The 14653-nt window shown below is 42.5% G+C and overlaps 1 protein-coding gene across 1 annotated transcript in view; it reads right to left on the bottom strand.

Annotated features, from left to right (window-relative positions):
• Positions 1-14653, bottom strand: part of LOC119161356 (core histone macro-H2A.1) — a 46021-nt gene that overhangs the window by 7454 nt on the left and 23914 nt on the right. The window contains exons 4-5 of the mRNA XM_037413792.2: positions 14303-14377; positions 9776-9866 (exon numbers count right to left, since the gene is read on the bottom strand). Coding sequence (XP_037269689.2) covers positions 9776-9866; positions 14303-14377 — 166 coding nt within the window. The remainder of the gene's footprint in view (positions 1-9775; positions 9867-14302; positions 14378-14653) is intronic.

Raw genomic sequence — 14653 nt, 5'->3', positions numbered from 1 at the left:
TTGTTAAAATGACAAAGAAAAAGTCAAAGACTGGTATTTTGATTTGCAAAGCTGAAGCAAAAGCTTTTTGTATGACTTTACCTTCAAAGTTGATCCACCAACATAGCTGCCAACATGTGAAGCAAAACTGAAATCGGTAACAACTTCATGAACATGACACTAAAGGTGGAGGGGTCAAGTACCACACACTATAACCATTTTTTTAACTGCTCAAAGCAACCTTTTAATGGCATCCAAGAGTACACAGAAAGACATCCAAACTTTTTCACTCAACTAGAAACGCTAGTAGTTGTCCGTGGTGTGGAGGACAGTGAACTCTTGCTCACATTACGAGGAAATGTGAATTAAGGCCACCCAAAATTAACACGCCTCAGATGCCAGTGCTAAAATTAAAAACGGAGCAGTGGGAGACCTTACTCGCCAGCAAAAAAAAAGGAGGCCTAATGGGCACTCCACGATCTGGCACGGCAGGCTGCTGAGGTCAGTGGAGCCCTGCTTCACCCACTTGCATTTGAAACCCTTATTTTCTTTTGACCTTTTGAGTGTCTTTGCCGTACATGTACAACAGCAGTTTTCTGTCTCGAAGTGTGTTAGTCATACAGGTACGTTTTAAATCCTCTGCTTGAAATTTCACGCCATAATGATGATGAATGCTCAATGGGAAATGTAGCCTTGAAAGAAGTATTGGAAATAATTGTGCCACCTCCTGGTGAAGATGAACATGACTGATTTAGAGCTTCAGTGTGTCGCGCAGTCTGTGGCAACACTCACTGGCGACACCTTTCCATGATTTCGGTTTCGCTGTGTGAAAGCAATGAAAGCACGCAAAACTTGATTTTTGTTTATTTTATTTTTATTTATTTTATTTCGCACGACCATAGCTTACTTGAAGGCATTGGATGATTTGGACGCCTTCCCTTTGATTACGACGATCTCGACTGAGAACAGCTGCGATACTGACGTGACTAGTCACCTCAACGTCAATTAGAAGAACCTAAGAGGGCAAGGCTCCTCAGTTTCTTCTCATCCTTTAGTGACTGTTTTGCCACTACGTTGAAATTCCGGCAGACCCCTCTAATGAAGCACAGAATTATCACTGAGCCCAACATCCAACCAGTGCGCCAACATGCTTACAGCGTGTCCCAGAAGGAGCAGGATGCCATCCGTCATCAAGTGAAAAAACAAATGCTCGACGATGACGTAATTAAACCATCGACTAGTCCTTGGGCATCACCAGTTGTTCTGGTTAAAAAGAAAGATGGTTCACTATAATTCTGCGTCGACTACCGCAAACTGAACAAGATAACGAAAAAAGACATATACCCTCTCCCTCGCATTGATGATTCCTTGGATCGCCTGCCACACGCTTGTTACTTCTCTTCCATGGATCTCCGTAGCGGATATTGGCAGATTGAAGTAGATGAACGGGACCGAGAAAAAACAGCGTTTATTACACCTGACGGTCTCTATGAATTTAAAGTTCTCCCTTTTGGCCTGTGCTCCACTCCAGCCACATTCCAACAAATGATGGACACAGTTTTATGTGACCTGAAGTGGCACTCTTGTTGAGTGTATTTATACAACGTAGTCGTTTTTTCTAGGACTTTTGAACAGCACATTGAGCGGCTTGAGGCAGTTCTTCTGGCTATTCGCACTGCCAGCCTCTCTCTGAAACCGGAAAAGTGTTATTTTGGATATGAGTAACTCAAATTTCTTGGCCACATTGTCAGCAGCAGTGGTGTTCGCCCCAACCCTGGGAAGGCTATGGCAGTTGCTTTGTTACCGATACCGAGAACAAAGCATGATGTACACCGCTTTCTGGCCCTTTGTGCTTATTACCGCCTCTTCGTGCTGAATTTTTCTAAAATCGCTGACACTCTACAACAACTCGCCAAAGACGACGTCACCTTCGTCTGGGATCGCAAACAATCTGACGCTTTCCGCGACCTTCAACAATACCTACAAACGCCGCCGATCCTTGGTCACTTCGACACCGAAGCAGACACAGAAGTCCGCACTGACGCGAGTAGCCTTGGCCTCGGAGCTATTCTCGTGCAATATCAAGATGGCGTGGAACGCGTCATCGCCTACGCTAGCCGCACGTTGTCATCTGCGGAGAAGAACTACTCGACGACTGAAAAAGAATGTCTGGCAGTTGTATGGGCCATAACGAAATTCAGGCCCTACTTGTACGGACGCCCCTTCCGAATCGTCAGTGACCACCACTCTTTCTGCTGGCTAGCGAATCTGAAAGATCCTTCGGGCCGTCTCGCAAGATGGAGCCTTCGGTTACAGGAATTCAATATAACGATGGTTCACAAGTCTGGCCAGAAGCACACAGACGCTGACTGTGTTTCCTGCGCACCCGTCGAGATTGCTGCAGAAGACGATGAAGACTTCAGCTGCCTTGGTATTCTCACATCTCAAACGTGGCTGAGCAGCAACGCGAAGACTTAGAACTAAAACCACTGATTGAATAACTTGAGGGACATCGCCCACAACCCCCACGTCAGTTTGCACGTGATTTGTAATCTTTCTGTCTATGCCAAGACATCCTCTACAAGTGCAACTTTCATTCAACAAGAACAATTTACCTTGTCGTCGTTCCTGCTGCTCTCCGCAATGATTTTTTGCGTGCTTGTCACGACGAGCCATCGTCGGGGCATCTTGGTTACGCACGTACTCTGCCGCGGATCAAGGACAAATACTACTGGCAGAAACTTACGAAAACCGTCCGGCAGTACGTCAAGACATGCACAGCCTGCCAGCGCCGAAAAAATTTAACGACGAAACCAGCCGGTCTGCTTCAGCCTTCACAACCCCCTCACGCACCTTTTGAAAGGGTTGGGATAGATTTACTCGGCCCATTTCCGAAGTCTACAGCTGGTAACCGCTGGATTGTGGCTGCCACCGACTACTTGGCCAGATACTGCGAAACACAAGCCGCCCAGCGAGCAACTGCTTCCGATGTGGCTGACTTTTTTATCAAGAACATCTTGCTCTGCCAAGGTGCTTCCGCTGTCGTCATCACAGATCGTGGTACTGCTTTTACGACACAGTTGCTCAGAGAGATCCTGTTGCTGAGCGGCACGACGCATTGAACAGCAACTACGTAGCACCCGCAGACTAACAGGTTAACCGAACGCCTTAACAAAACGATTGCAGATATGCTTTCGATGTATGTCGCCAAGGATCAGAAAAATTGGGATGAAATTCTCCCGTATATAACATTTGCCTACAATACGGCACTGCAGGAAACCACCGGCTTTGCTCCTTTTCGTCTAGTTTACGGACAAGACGTCACCACAATGCTTGACACCATGCTGCAACCAACTCTGCCGGACATGATTACCCCGGAAACAGATGTATTTGTTCAGCATGCCGAAGACGCCCGGCAGCTGGCGCGCTTTAGCATTTTATGGCAGCAAAATCAAGATGCTTGCCGGTACAACATCCACCACAGAGCAGTAATATACGAACCTGGTAACCTAGTCTAGGCTTGGACTCTTATAAATCAACGCGGACGCTCAGAAAAATTGTTATGTCCGTACTGCGGACCCTACCGAGTTCTTCATTGCCTCGGGGAAGTGAACTACGAAGTTGTCCCAGCAGACATGTTGCACTGTTCTCGTAGACCATGCTCCTCGAATGTCGTTCATGTCTCCGGGATGAAGCCTGACTATTCGCGTTGACTGCAAGTCAAGAACTTTGTGATGTGGCACTTGCCTTCAAGACAATTGTACAATTATTTCTCGCTCCCTTTTTTTTATCTCGTCCTTTTTCTTCTCAATGGACACACACATTTTTTACTACCTTTCGTTGTTTTTCGGAGCCACGACATTCATTCGATGCTTCTTATTCTTTTTTTTTTCTTTAGAAAGAGGGTAATGCCACGCTGTGTTGGTGGCAGAAGAGGAGAGCGAGGAAGTGAATCGCTGCTGTGGCTGAGTAAACAATCGTCCACTACGAGTTCCTCTCTATCGTTTCCTCTCGCAACAATATACTGCCGACCTTTTCGGTCCAAGCAGGAGTGGTACTAATACAGAAAATTGTTACAATTCTGTCAAAAGTGACTATCTCATTAAAACATTAAAAAAATCAGTTCAATGCTGGATGGTTGTTAACAGTTTCAAAGATACACAATTTATATCACATGCGAGCACAATACAAAATGTAATACACTAACCAGAACAAAAAATATTGCTGATTTCTTGAGCAAAAGATTCTACCGTTTCACAGTCCACCGCATATAATGGTAGACTATTCCAGTATGCTATTGATGATAGGAAAACAGAGTTTTTCTGAATGTCAATGTGACTTTTAGGCAGCCGTATTGTCTTCTTGTGGTTAGTTCTTGAGGAGTGTCTGAGGACTTGAAGAAGATGTTCCGGATATTTTATAATGCTCCTTAAACAGATGATACAGAAATTTAAGTTTAGAAATTATTCTGCGTTGATCAAGACAACACAGCTCGGCTTTTTTGCGCACAGCTGTAACACTGGTATGCCAGGAATAATTTGAAAACACAAATCGGACTGCGAAATTTTGAACTCGCTCAATTTTTTTCATGAGAAATTTGTGATGGGGACTCCAAATTATGTCGGCATAGTCAAGTGCTGGTCTAATTATTGTCTTATATACGGTAATTTTAATCTTAGAAGGCGCATTCCTTAGTCTTCTTTTGACAAACGACAGCTTTCTTTGTGCTTTCGCACGAATAGTCACTATATGTGGTTCCCATCTGAGATTGGATGTTAATGTAACTCCCAAGTATTTTACTTGGTTACTTTTATTGATTTCCAAATTTCCTAATTTGTATGTAAAGTTAAGAGGCTTTTTCTTGTTTGTACAACTTATGGCTACCGTTTTCCTTGCGTTTAGTGTCATTCCCCATTCCGAGCACCATGCCTGAATTTTTTGTAGCGAGTTAATAAGGTGAAGCTGGTCCTCAATTTGACTTATCGTCATGTATACGACGCAGTCATCTGCGAAAAGCCTTAGTTGAATAGATGGGTCGATGCAAAAAAAAAAACTATTAATATAGATAAGAAATAGAATCGGCATTAATCGGATCCCTGTGGTACTCCTGACAAGGCGTCTAGGCTGCTTGAGATAATGTCGTTCACGGAAGGGAATTGTTTGCGATTTTTTAAGTATGACATTACCCATTGAATAGCTTTATGTTCAATACCAATTGCTTGCATTTTCATTATGATGTCATGGCAGGAAACGACATCAAAGACTTTTGCAAAGTCCAGAAAAGCGGCATCTATTTGTCCTGTTGTGTTGAGTGCATTTGCAATGTTGTTGGTCATCTTGGCTAGCCGTGTAAATGTTGCCAGGCCAGATCTAAATCCGTGTTGTCAAGAGTAGAGCAGGTTGTTATCCTCTAAGTGAGCTATAATACCTTTAAAAATTATATGCTATAATATTTTGCACCGCGTGCTTGTTAAAGAGACTTGGCGGTAATTGGTAGCTTCATCTTTAGATCCGGATTTATGTATGGGGATGACCTTAGCCGTGCGCCAATCATCTGGGATCGTGTGTGAAGATAGGGAGCTAATGTATATTTTATATAAATATTGACTCACCCACTCAGCATATTTTTCAAGTAAAGTGTTTGAAATGTTATCTGGGCCAGGGGACTTCTTGGCATCAAGTTTTTGTAGTAAGCAGTGGAGACCTTCTAGATTTATATTTATTTCTGACGCAGGTTCAAATGAAGAATATGATGGCGAATTTCCTCCAGAAGACCCATGCGTAAAGGCGGAATGAAAAAAAGAAACGTTCAATTTATCTGCTATTTGGTCTGCTTTGGTGATTATTCGATGGCCCAATGAAAGCTGAGGGATATTGGAATGCTTACTTGACAAATAGCGCCAAAACTTTTTTGGATCTGATCGCATGAAAATGGCAGTGTTTCCGAGAAGAAGTGAGACTTAGTAATGGAGATTTTGTTGTTTAACGTTACAATAAGTCTCTGTAGTTTGCTAGATATTCCGCACTTCCGTTGTCATTTAATCTTTCTTTTTAGATGTATAATTTCGTGCGTCATCCACTGATACTCTCGATCAACGCGTTTTCTTTTCAGAGGAACGTAATATGTTTCACAATTACTCACGATATTTTTAAAGCATGACCACATTTCGCTTACACTGTCAATTTTTTCAAAATCTGGTAAAGGATGACGCTAAATGGGCTGAAATGGCACCGTCATCTGCATGCACATAGTCTTTGAAATGAATGGTGCGACTTGTTCTTGTTTGAGATAGCGTTATAGGACAAGAAAGGATAATGTTTTGATCGGATATGCCATCTTAAACACTAATACCACAGTCCTCGATAGAACCAATAACAAACACGAGGTCAAGTACTGACGAACAAAAATCTGCAACACGTGTGGCACAAGATACTAGTTGAGACAATTAAAACTGAATGCTGTCAGTAGCAACGATTCTGAGGTTGCTTTCTCTTGTTGATCGTGGCATAAGTCTGGCCAGTTTATTCTGGGCAAACTAAAGTCACCACAAAGAATTTTCTTTGAACATGAGTTCGTATGCTGTGCAATGTAATCGTGCATAATTTCTAAATATTCAGAGGAAGAGTTTGGTGGCCGGTACACTAAGCCAAGAAATATGCTTCTCTCATGGTAATTGACCCTGCACCACACATTTGTGATCAATGATCTCTTTTAAACGAGAAGACTTAAGGCTCTTTTTAATAGCTATAGCGACCCCCCCCCCCCCCCCCCCCCCCCCCCCCGTGTTGTTCGATCTTTGCGGGATGATTTGTATGAAGAAAGAACAACTTCAGAATCAAGTATGTCATCACGCAACCATGTTTCAGTAATGACTAAAATGTGTGGATTATGGTTTAGTATTACACTTTTGAGTAGAGATAGCTTGTTTAAAACACTGCGGGCATTAAGTGACACAACTCACAAGATTTTGGTACAAGGCTGTCATTGCTTGTCTCGGCTTTTCGGCTGCTTTTGCACAAGCGCAACTGATTTTGGTATTTTCACCCTCCTGTTTTGAAGCATGTCCCAGACAAACAGTTCCCCACCTACTTTCATCTTGTCATAACATAGCGACACTTTTAAGCCTTGCGCCCTCTCTTGTTCTGCGGAGTGCCAAAGTTTTCCTCATGTGTCGCGCACTTTCTTTGAAAAATCCTTTGAAATAGTGATTTTTGTTCCTTTCAATTTGCTGCAGTCAGATAGAATTCTTGTTTTTTCTACAAAATCATACGCCCCCGTCCATAACTAGACAGGGACGTTCTTTTTGGTATTCCCCACCCGATTAACTCTTTCAATCGACTTCACTTCTATGCCTAACAATTGTTCAAAGATGTTTTGTTTAATTTTGATTTCCAGTGATTTCCAATCCTCACGTGAATCTCCCTCGATGTTGTAAATTACTAGATTGTTTCGTCGGCTTCTATTTCCGAAATCGTCAACTTTAGCCGACAGCTGAAGAAGTTGGACGTTCGTGTCCTCAAAGGATTGTTCAAAAACCACTACTTTTTGTTCAAGAGCCTGCAAGCGGCTTATTTCTTTTTCAATAAAAGAAACCCGTTCCTGAACGTTGATCACCGCAGATTCAACTCGTTTCAAGTTAGAAGTTAATTCCTTCAAGGAATTTAATTCAACCACCACTCAAATTAATCCAAGTGCCAGTCATTTTAACCCAAGTGCCACTGAAATTAATCCAACCGCCAGCCGATTTAATCCAGACGCCAGCGAATTTATTCTCGACTACATCGCGACTTCAAAGGGATCCAGAATTTTTGGGAATGCGTGCAGTGAATAGCTTTGCAGGGAATTCAAGGGTAAATATCAGGATGTGTAGAAAAAATGAATGAGTCACTAGTGACACAGTGTGGCCGTGGCTGTAAATATCCACGTTGTGATCACTGGTAACAAAATATAACCAACATAGCGGTTGTGAGGGTACTGACGCAAGCGCCAAGTGAGTTATTCGTGATCACTATAGTGACTAATGAGCAGGTGATTGGTAGTCACCGACGTGGGTTCAAGTCACTTCCGATCACAATCACTTAGATCACTTCCGATCACTTAGATCGATGAGATTGATGAGAGGTTGTCGGAAACTAAGGTTTTAAAGATCTTCAGGTTTGTGGGCGATTATTTGGTTTTTTTTAAGTGTGATGCCAAAAAGTTTCAAAGTGTTGCTGTTTTGACACTTGGAGTATTTGAGGCAGTTTGTCAGCCTCTCAAACTAAGACATGAAATGCCCTATGGTAATACGCTCAGGTTCCTAGATCTTTCGATGCAATTTCAGGATGACCACGTTTGTTGGCTTTATGAGCCCAGGAGCAAAAAGCCATTGTTGCCTTTCTCTTCTGCTCATACCTAAGTAGTGAAGAGGTCTGTTGCACGAATGTGCCTTTTTAATTCGTTGAAGAAGTCTTGTTTTCACCTCATGAAGAAGAGCTTTGAGCAACAGGTTTTGCAACTGAAGGCAGCAGGTTACCCGCAATGAATGGTTATAGGCGTCGCTGAATCGCTACATAGGGACATAAAGAAACAAAATAGGCAGTGTAGTAACACTTCCCTGCAGCAGCGTAAAATGGCTGTTGTCCCCTATATCTATGGTGTGGCACACAATCTTAAAAAGATTGGTAATAAGGTGGGCGTTCGAGTGGTCATGTCTGCTCCAGAAAAACTGTCAAGAATATGTCAAAAAACTTGTCCTATTTTGAGAGAAAAGAAAGGATACCAAATTAAGCATCGCAATAAATATGTTGAGTGTGCACAGTCTGTTGTTTACAGAGTGCCCTTGTCATGTGGTCTTGTTTATGTGGGAACAACTGAAAGATGCATTAATGAGAGGTTAAAAGAGCACCACAATAAAGTGCAAAAGGGTACCAATAGTCACTTGGCGATCCACTGTAAGGAGTGCGGTTGTGTGCCTTATTTCGATAACACGTGCGTGTTATATCGAGACAGAGATTTATTAACCCGTTTGATAGTAGAAGCTGCGGAAATGACACGCGATGATTTTGAGCGTGTTAGTGCACCCTCTATCTCGCTCACGCGGAAAGAACTTTGCTTTTTGGATGGGGTGATAGACAATAACGGATAAGTAATGTATGGGACTGGTACGTGTGCTTTTTGTTGTCTACCTTTTATTATTCTTTTTCTCTTTCACCCCCTTTATAAACTCTGACGTTTGCAATAAAAGTTTAGTTGAAGTTAAGCGCTTGTGTTGTGTGTAATAGTGGCTGTGCTTCTTACCAAGATGGATTCATACCAACTGGCCTGATACAATTGTTTATTGAGTTCTTAATTTACACAGTGGTCACAAGGCAGTACTTGTTTTCAACTGCTGCTATCTTGAAACAAAACAGGCTTATCCCCTGAACTAATTTATATTTTTTACACTCTTTTTATATGTAGTGTCACCACATGTAGATGACGTTGATCAGCTCATGAACACTAATTGCGGTCACATTATTCTTAGATTAATATTAAAAGTTCACAAACGCAACTGCAGTTACTATTTCTACAGCTTCACATTGTGCCTGGTACTAAAAGTAATGCCATGGTCAACAGCAATGACCACAAAGAAATGTAGAGAAGTGAAGTAGTAAAACAGGCAACAATGGTTTATAGATGTACGACTTGGTAGCAAATTACATGAAAATTTGAGTCAGCTGACATAACCACGAAAAAAAAAAAAAAAAGAAAAGGTGGGGGGGGGGGGGGGAAGGGCAAAGAGTTGTAGGGAGACAGTAGAAAAGAGACACTTACCCACTTCCCCGGCAAGGGAGAAATTCGCGTTGGTTGGATGGATGGCTGCATCAACTGTCACGCTCGCCATGTCTCCTTGAATCACGGTGAGCTGCACCAGTGCCCGAGAGAATTCAATATGCACAAGGCGCACCACTTTTTTTTTTTCTTTCATTTTGCAGTAAATGGCAAAAGAATGTTTTACATCAGCTGGCAACGACAGCATCAGTGGCCTTTAAGCACTAATTCCTGCTTTGTGTTAGTAGGACATGTTGCAGGACTGACTAGCTCATACTTGCAGGTTATTACATGGATGGTGTTTTATGTGCAATGCTCACTTACAACCAGAGAGTGCTATGATATTTAACAATGAAAGAGAATGTCACATCAACATAAGGGGGAAAGAGATTTCACATAGTGGATGTGGCAACGTTTTTTTGTAGCTGTGATAGATTTGCTTTTACAGACATGCACAATCCCATGTTTTCCCGTCATAAATCGAATCTACGCGCTGAATTATTTCCCCCTATTTTTGGCATCAAAAGAAAAAAGACTAACAGAAAAGCATTGCAAAAAACAAGAGGGGGTGGTCTAAATGCAAGCACAAACATCAACGGGTCTCATAATGGCTTGGAGTGGCCGAATACACGAGGGTAGGGTTTCCCACTGAGGCGAGTCTTAAAGGGGGAGCGCAAATGCTGCCGAAATTACCCGTCATCAAAACAACCAGCAAAAAAAAACTATTTCCGTCAAAACAACTCGTGTATGGTTTCACACGTGAACGGACAAGACGACGCAGCTGGCTGCCGCGAAAGTCCAGGTCGAAGCTTTGGCTTCCAAAACGCTTCTAGCCTTTTTTATGTCTTTACCCCCTTTAATTTATTGCTGCGTCAGCCACGTGCCCTCGGAGGTTGCAGATCGATCGCTATCGCATCGCCGCGATCGCGGTTTTGTGCACGGCCGTTGCGGCAAAGGGTATTCTTATTTTCAATCCACGTGCCTTCAAAACTAAGTCGTTTTATGCTATCTATGACTGCAACTGCCGTGGTTTTGTCCACAGAGTTTGCAGAAAGCACCATAGCTTTGACTGGACGAGCATTGGCTGCACGCACACTTTCGAAGTTTCGCCAGTAATGTCGGCTCCATACATGATCGTGTCGAACGACTGCGGTTGTGTCCACAGCGGTTGTGGCAACGATAACCACACGCACTGTAAAAGACAGTGCGTGCGCTGGTCTCACGAATATTTCTGAAGCTTCGAGCACGCTGCTCTCGATCGGCCTTCGTTAGACGGTTTCGGTACTAAAGTTCATACCACACGCCGCGATCAAGAAAAGTGTTCGGAACATTGTTGAGTTTTGGCCCAATGGACACATGAATTTGGCTGGGGAATTTCACAAATTCATATCTGCTGCATGTTCGCATCACTGAGACTCTACTGTACGTTTAGATGAACGCCTCTTAAATTCATTTATAATAAAATGTGGTGGGCTCACAAAAAGCCTGGAACAGACTGACCTGCATTTTTGTCAATGCGGCCAGATCTCTCACACAAATTTCAATTTCCAAGAGATTTTCAAGGCAACTATATAAACGGAAGAAACGGTCGAAATCCAGGAGTCTCCTAGACAATGCGGGAGACTTGGCATGTATGTGATGATAACACCAATACACATTGTTCTCTCTTGGTGGTGGAATATAGCACAACGCCGTTTTTGTGGCCTCCATGACTAGCTCGGCAATGCACCGTAGCCAATCACAAAGGCCACGCTAATTTACAAATTTTATTTTTTTATCAGAAATCAAACATTTTTGGGAAAATTTAGGCAAGATTCGTGAAATCGTAAGCACAACCGAAATTCGTACATTTTACGGGAAAAACGGAAGAGTTGGCAGATATGCACAACCTCAAAAAACAGAGTTCAGAGGGCAATGTCCTAACCAGCATTATAGTGTCGTTAAAAATATTTATACATATATTCTCGCGAAGGGTTTCTGCAAGTGGTGAACATTACTAGCTTGGCATCCTGACGGGGCAAGTCAAACTTTCTCTACTTTTCAATGTGTTGCAGCACCATGCTACACTGATTGGATGGACCATTTGTTCTGCAGAAGAAGTAATAAATGCCCTCTTGCATGTTTGAGCTACTGCGTACTGTGTCATTCGCTTGGTACCAACTTTTTCACTTCCCTGTCACATGAACAGAAGTGCAACAGACAAAATAAAATATGAAGCAATTTTTCGAGCAGCAAAATGTCACATTTAGAGCACTAAAACCCAAATCTCAAGCAGATTATGGGAAAAAAAAAAAAAACCTTTTTATCATCAAAGACGAAATTTCGAGCAGTATAAAAAAGAAGACTTGCATTTAGAAAAAAAGAACATGTACAAAACATTAAACTCTCCTAAATCTTGCAGATGGAACATGAACACTACTATTTCAATAAAATTAATACTCTGAATCACCCCACTAAGCAAACAATAACAAAGTTTTCATTAGCATATGCCATACCTATCAAATTCTTTGGTAGAGACTGAGAATGCGAATGTGGCTCTGCAAAGCTGTCGATATTGAAATTTGGGAGATTTGTCAAACCGAGGAGTTGGGGTGGCAAAAAAAAAAAAAAACAAAAAAAACCAAGTTTTTTCTTTTTTTAAGGGGAGCAGAAACGTCATTCGCTGCTCTAAATTATTGACAATAACTTTTTTAGACGTCAGCTATCATACTAGTACTCACAATTATACGGGGAACACACCCATCATGAGTAATTGAACAAAATGTGCAGTGTCCCTTACTAGCACTATCAGCCCCTCCCAGATCATATCACCTTTTTTTTTTTTTTTGCACAACACTGGTGTAGAGCAGCAAAGGTGGCTTAAGCATTGTTTGCTCGGGTTAGAACAAGGCCAAGCAATTTTCACACTGCTTTCCACTCCCCCCCCCCCCCTTTTAAATTTTATTTCACGGCGGGATTAGGTTTAGGGCACAACTTCTCGGCTCGCTTGCAAGGCGCATTCGACCATATAAAGTAACAACGGTGTGCGCCCGTTAGCCCAGCGACGGGGCCAGATATCTATCGCCGGGACGACACAACTTGAAGCCAGAAAAATATTTACGTGCCATTATTAGGGCAACGACAGCATTTGCAGCACGTCAACTTTGTTCATGTGCGAAAACACAGCATACAGTCCTAGCATGCCATAACTGCGTTCGCTGACTAGAAAATTCATACTTCCCGCGAGGCGTCAGTGGCTACGGTAACGCTTCTTTTTTGTGTCTTGAAGTCGATAGGTATCCTATGCAGTCAGAGGACCGATGAGCCTTCTTACTTCATCGTATATTTTATCTGGTCCTCACTTACACCAAGGTTTAGAATTAACGTGCTTGGCTTGATTGATGATGGTGCTGGTGGCCAATGTGGCCTCAATTGCTCCCTGAAATTAGTGCACTTGAGATAATTTTGAGGCTGGTCGGGCAGTTAGGCACAACATGGCGCGATTTGAGCCAATTTCATGGTTTTAGCACAGCAATGAGGAATGGTATCAAATTGGTGCAGCTGTTGCACCCCTGTATTGAAGCAAGGCTACCTCCTAGACTTTCTTTTCCTTTCTCTATGGTGTTCAAACTATGGAGCTGTTGGCAACAATGAACGAAAAGCTGTCAGTTGAGTGCACTACAAAAAAAAAAAGCATGTTACATCAGCTAACTGCGATCTGCATTTCTCTGGCACTTGAAGAAAGAAAAGGGGCCTGCAACACTTTTCCGAGCTATAACAATAATCTAATAATGCTGTGAATGGCGTTATTGTTGCTTTGCTAGACAGATGAGCAGGGAGCCCGCCAACAGGTTCTTGCTCAAACACTCCACAGAATCTGCTCAAGTGCCATTACCAAATCACATAAGTGACGTCAGGACCAGTACCGGGCTTGCCGAAAAGTCCCCGAGAGAAGCACGGGATTCTTTCTTTATTTTGTGGTGCATCCATGGTGCACAGTGAACTTGGAAATGTTCATCGCGACAGAATTCTGAACTTGATGTTTACTTGAAATGTTAAAAAACTATTGGAGGTGGTTTAGAGGCTCTTGAGTTCTTCACACTTGTCTGCAAAAGTTAGAGTTTATTCAACGAACTTCATAGTAGCAAATATTTTCAAAACTAAACTGTCTTTTTTTTTTTGTAACCTCAAGACCAATCTACTTTAGATCCCAAGCAACCATAAAATGTAACGAAACAGCATACAGTAAACTAACAACTAACACTGACCCACCTGCATAGGTCGGTGAAAATTGCGGAGCTCACTCAAACTCACTCACGAAATATATTTTCTGCTTAGGGCTCACTCGGACTCACATTTACGAAAATTTTTTTCAATTAGACTAACTCGAACTCCAACTCACTAAAATACTACTCCCCCAGACCCGCTCAGACTTCGACCCACAGTTCGAACAGAGTCTGAGCGAGTCCAAGTGAGTCGACTCATGACTGAGTTCGGTGACCTACGCATGCCAGTGACCTGAACATCAAACTAAAATGCCAAGGCCCCTACCTTTTGACCAAGAAAAAGTTTCTTTTCTGACAACACTGTGACAGTTGTGTGTGATGACTCTGCCCCACTCGATTCCTGAAAAAACAAAGGAACAAGAATATATGGCAAAACTATGCGAATGACGGGACCCATGAAAAAACAAACAACATGAAGTGCTGATTACCAACTAGCCTTGCTTTGAACAAAAACTTTCTTTAAGAGCATTCAAAACAAAAATGCTATGCACATTCATACTAATGTTAAATTATTTGGCACAACAACAAATTAGTAAAGCAATGCTCATCTGTTCAGAGGTATGCAGGTCTTGCGCATCACCATATTCCCCACAGCCAACAAGGCGCATGAGACAAA

The sequence above is a fragment of the Rhipicephalus microplus genome, chromosome X (assembly GCF_043290135.1).
Source record: "Rhipicephalus microplus isolate Deutch F79 chromosome X, USDA_Rmic, whole genome shotgun sequence".
Lineage (NCBI taxonomy): Eukaryota > Metazoa > Arthropoda > Arachnida > Ixodida > Ixodidae > Rhipicephalus > Rhipicephalus microplus.
Note: the sequence above shows the minus strand (reverse complement) of the source record. Positions and strands in the feature narration are given on the sequence as shown.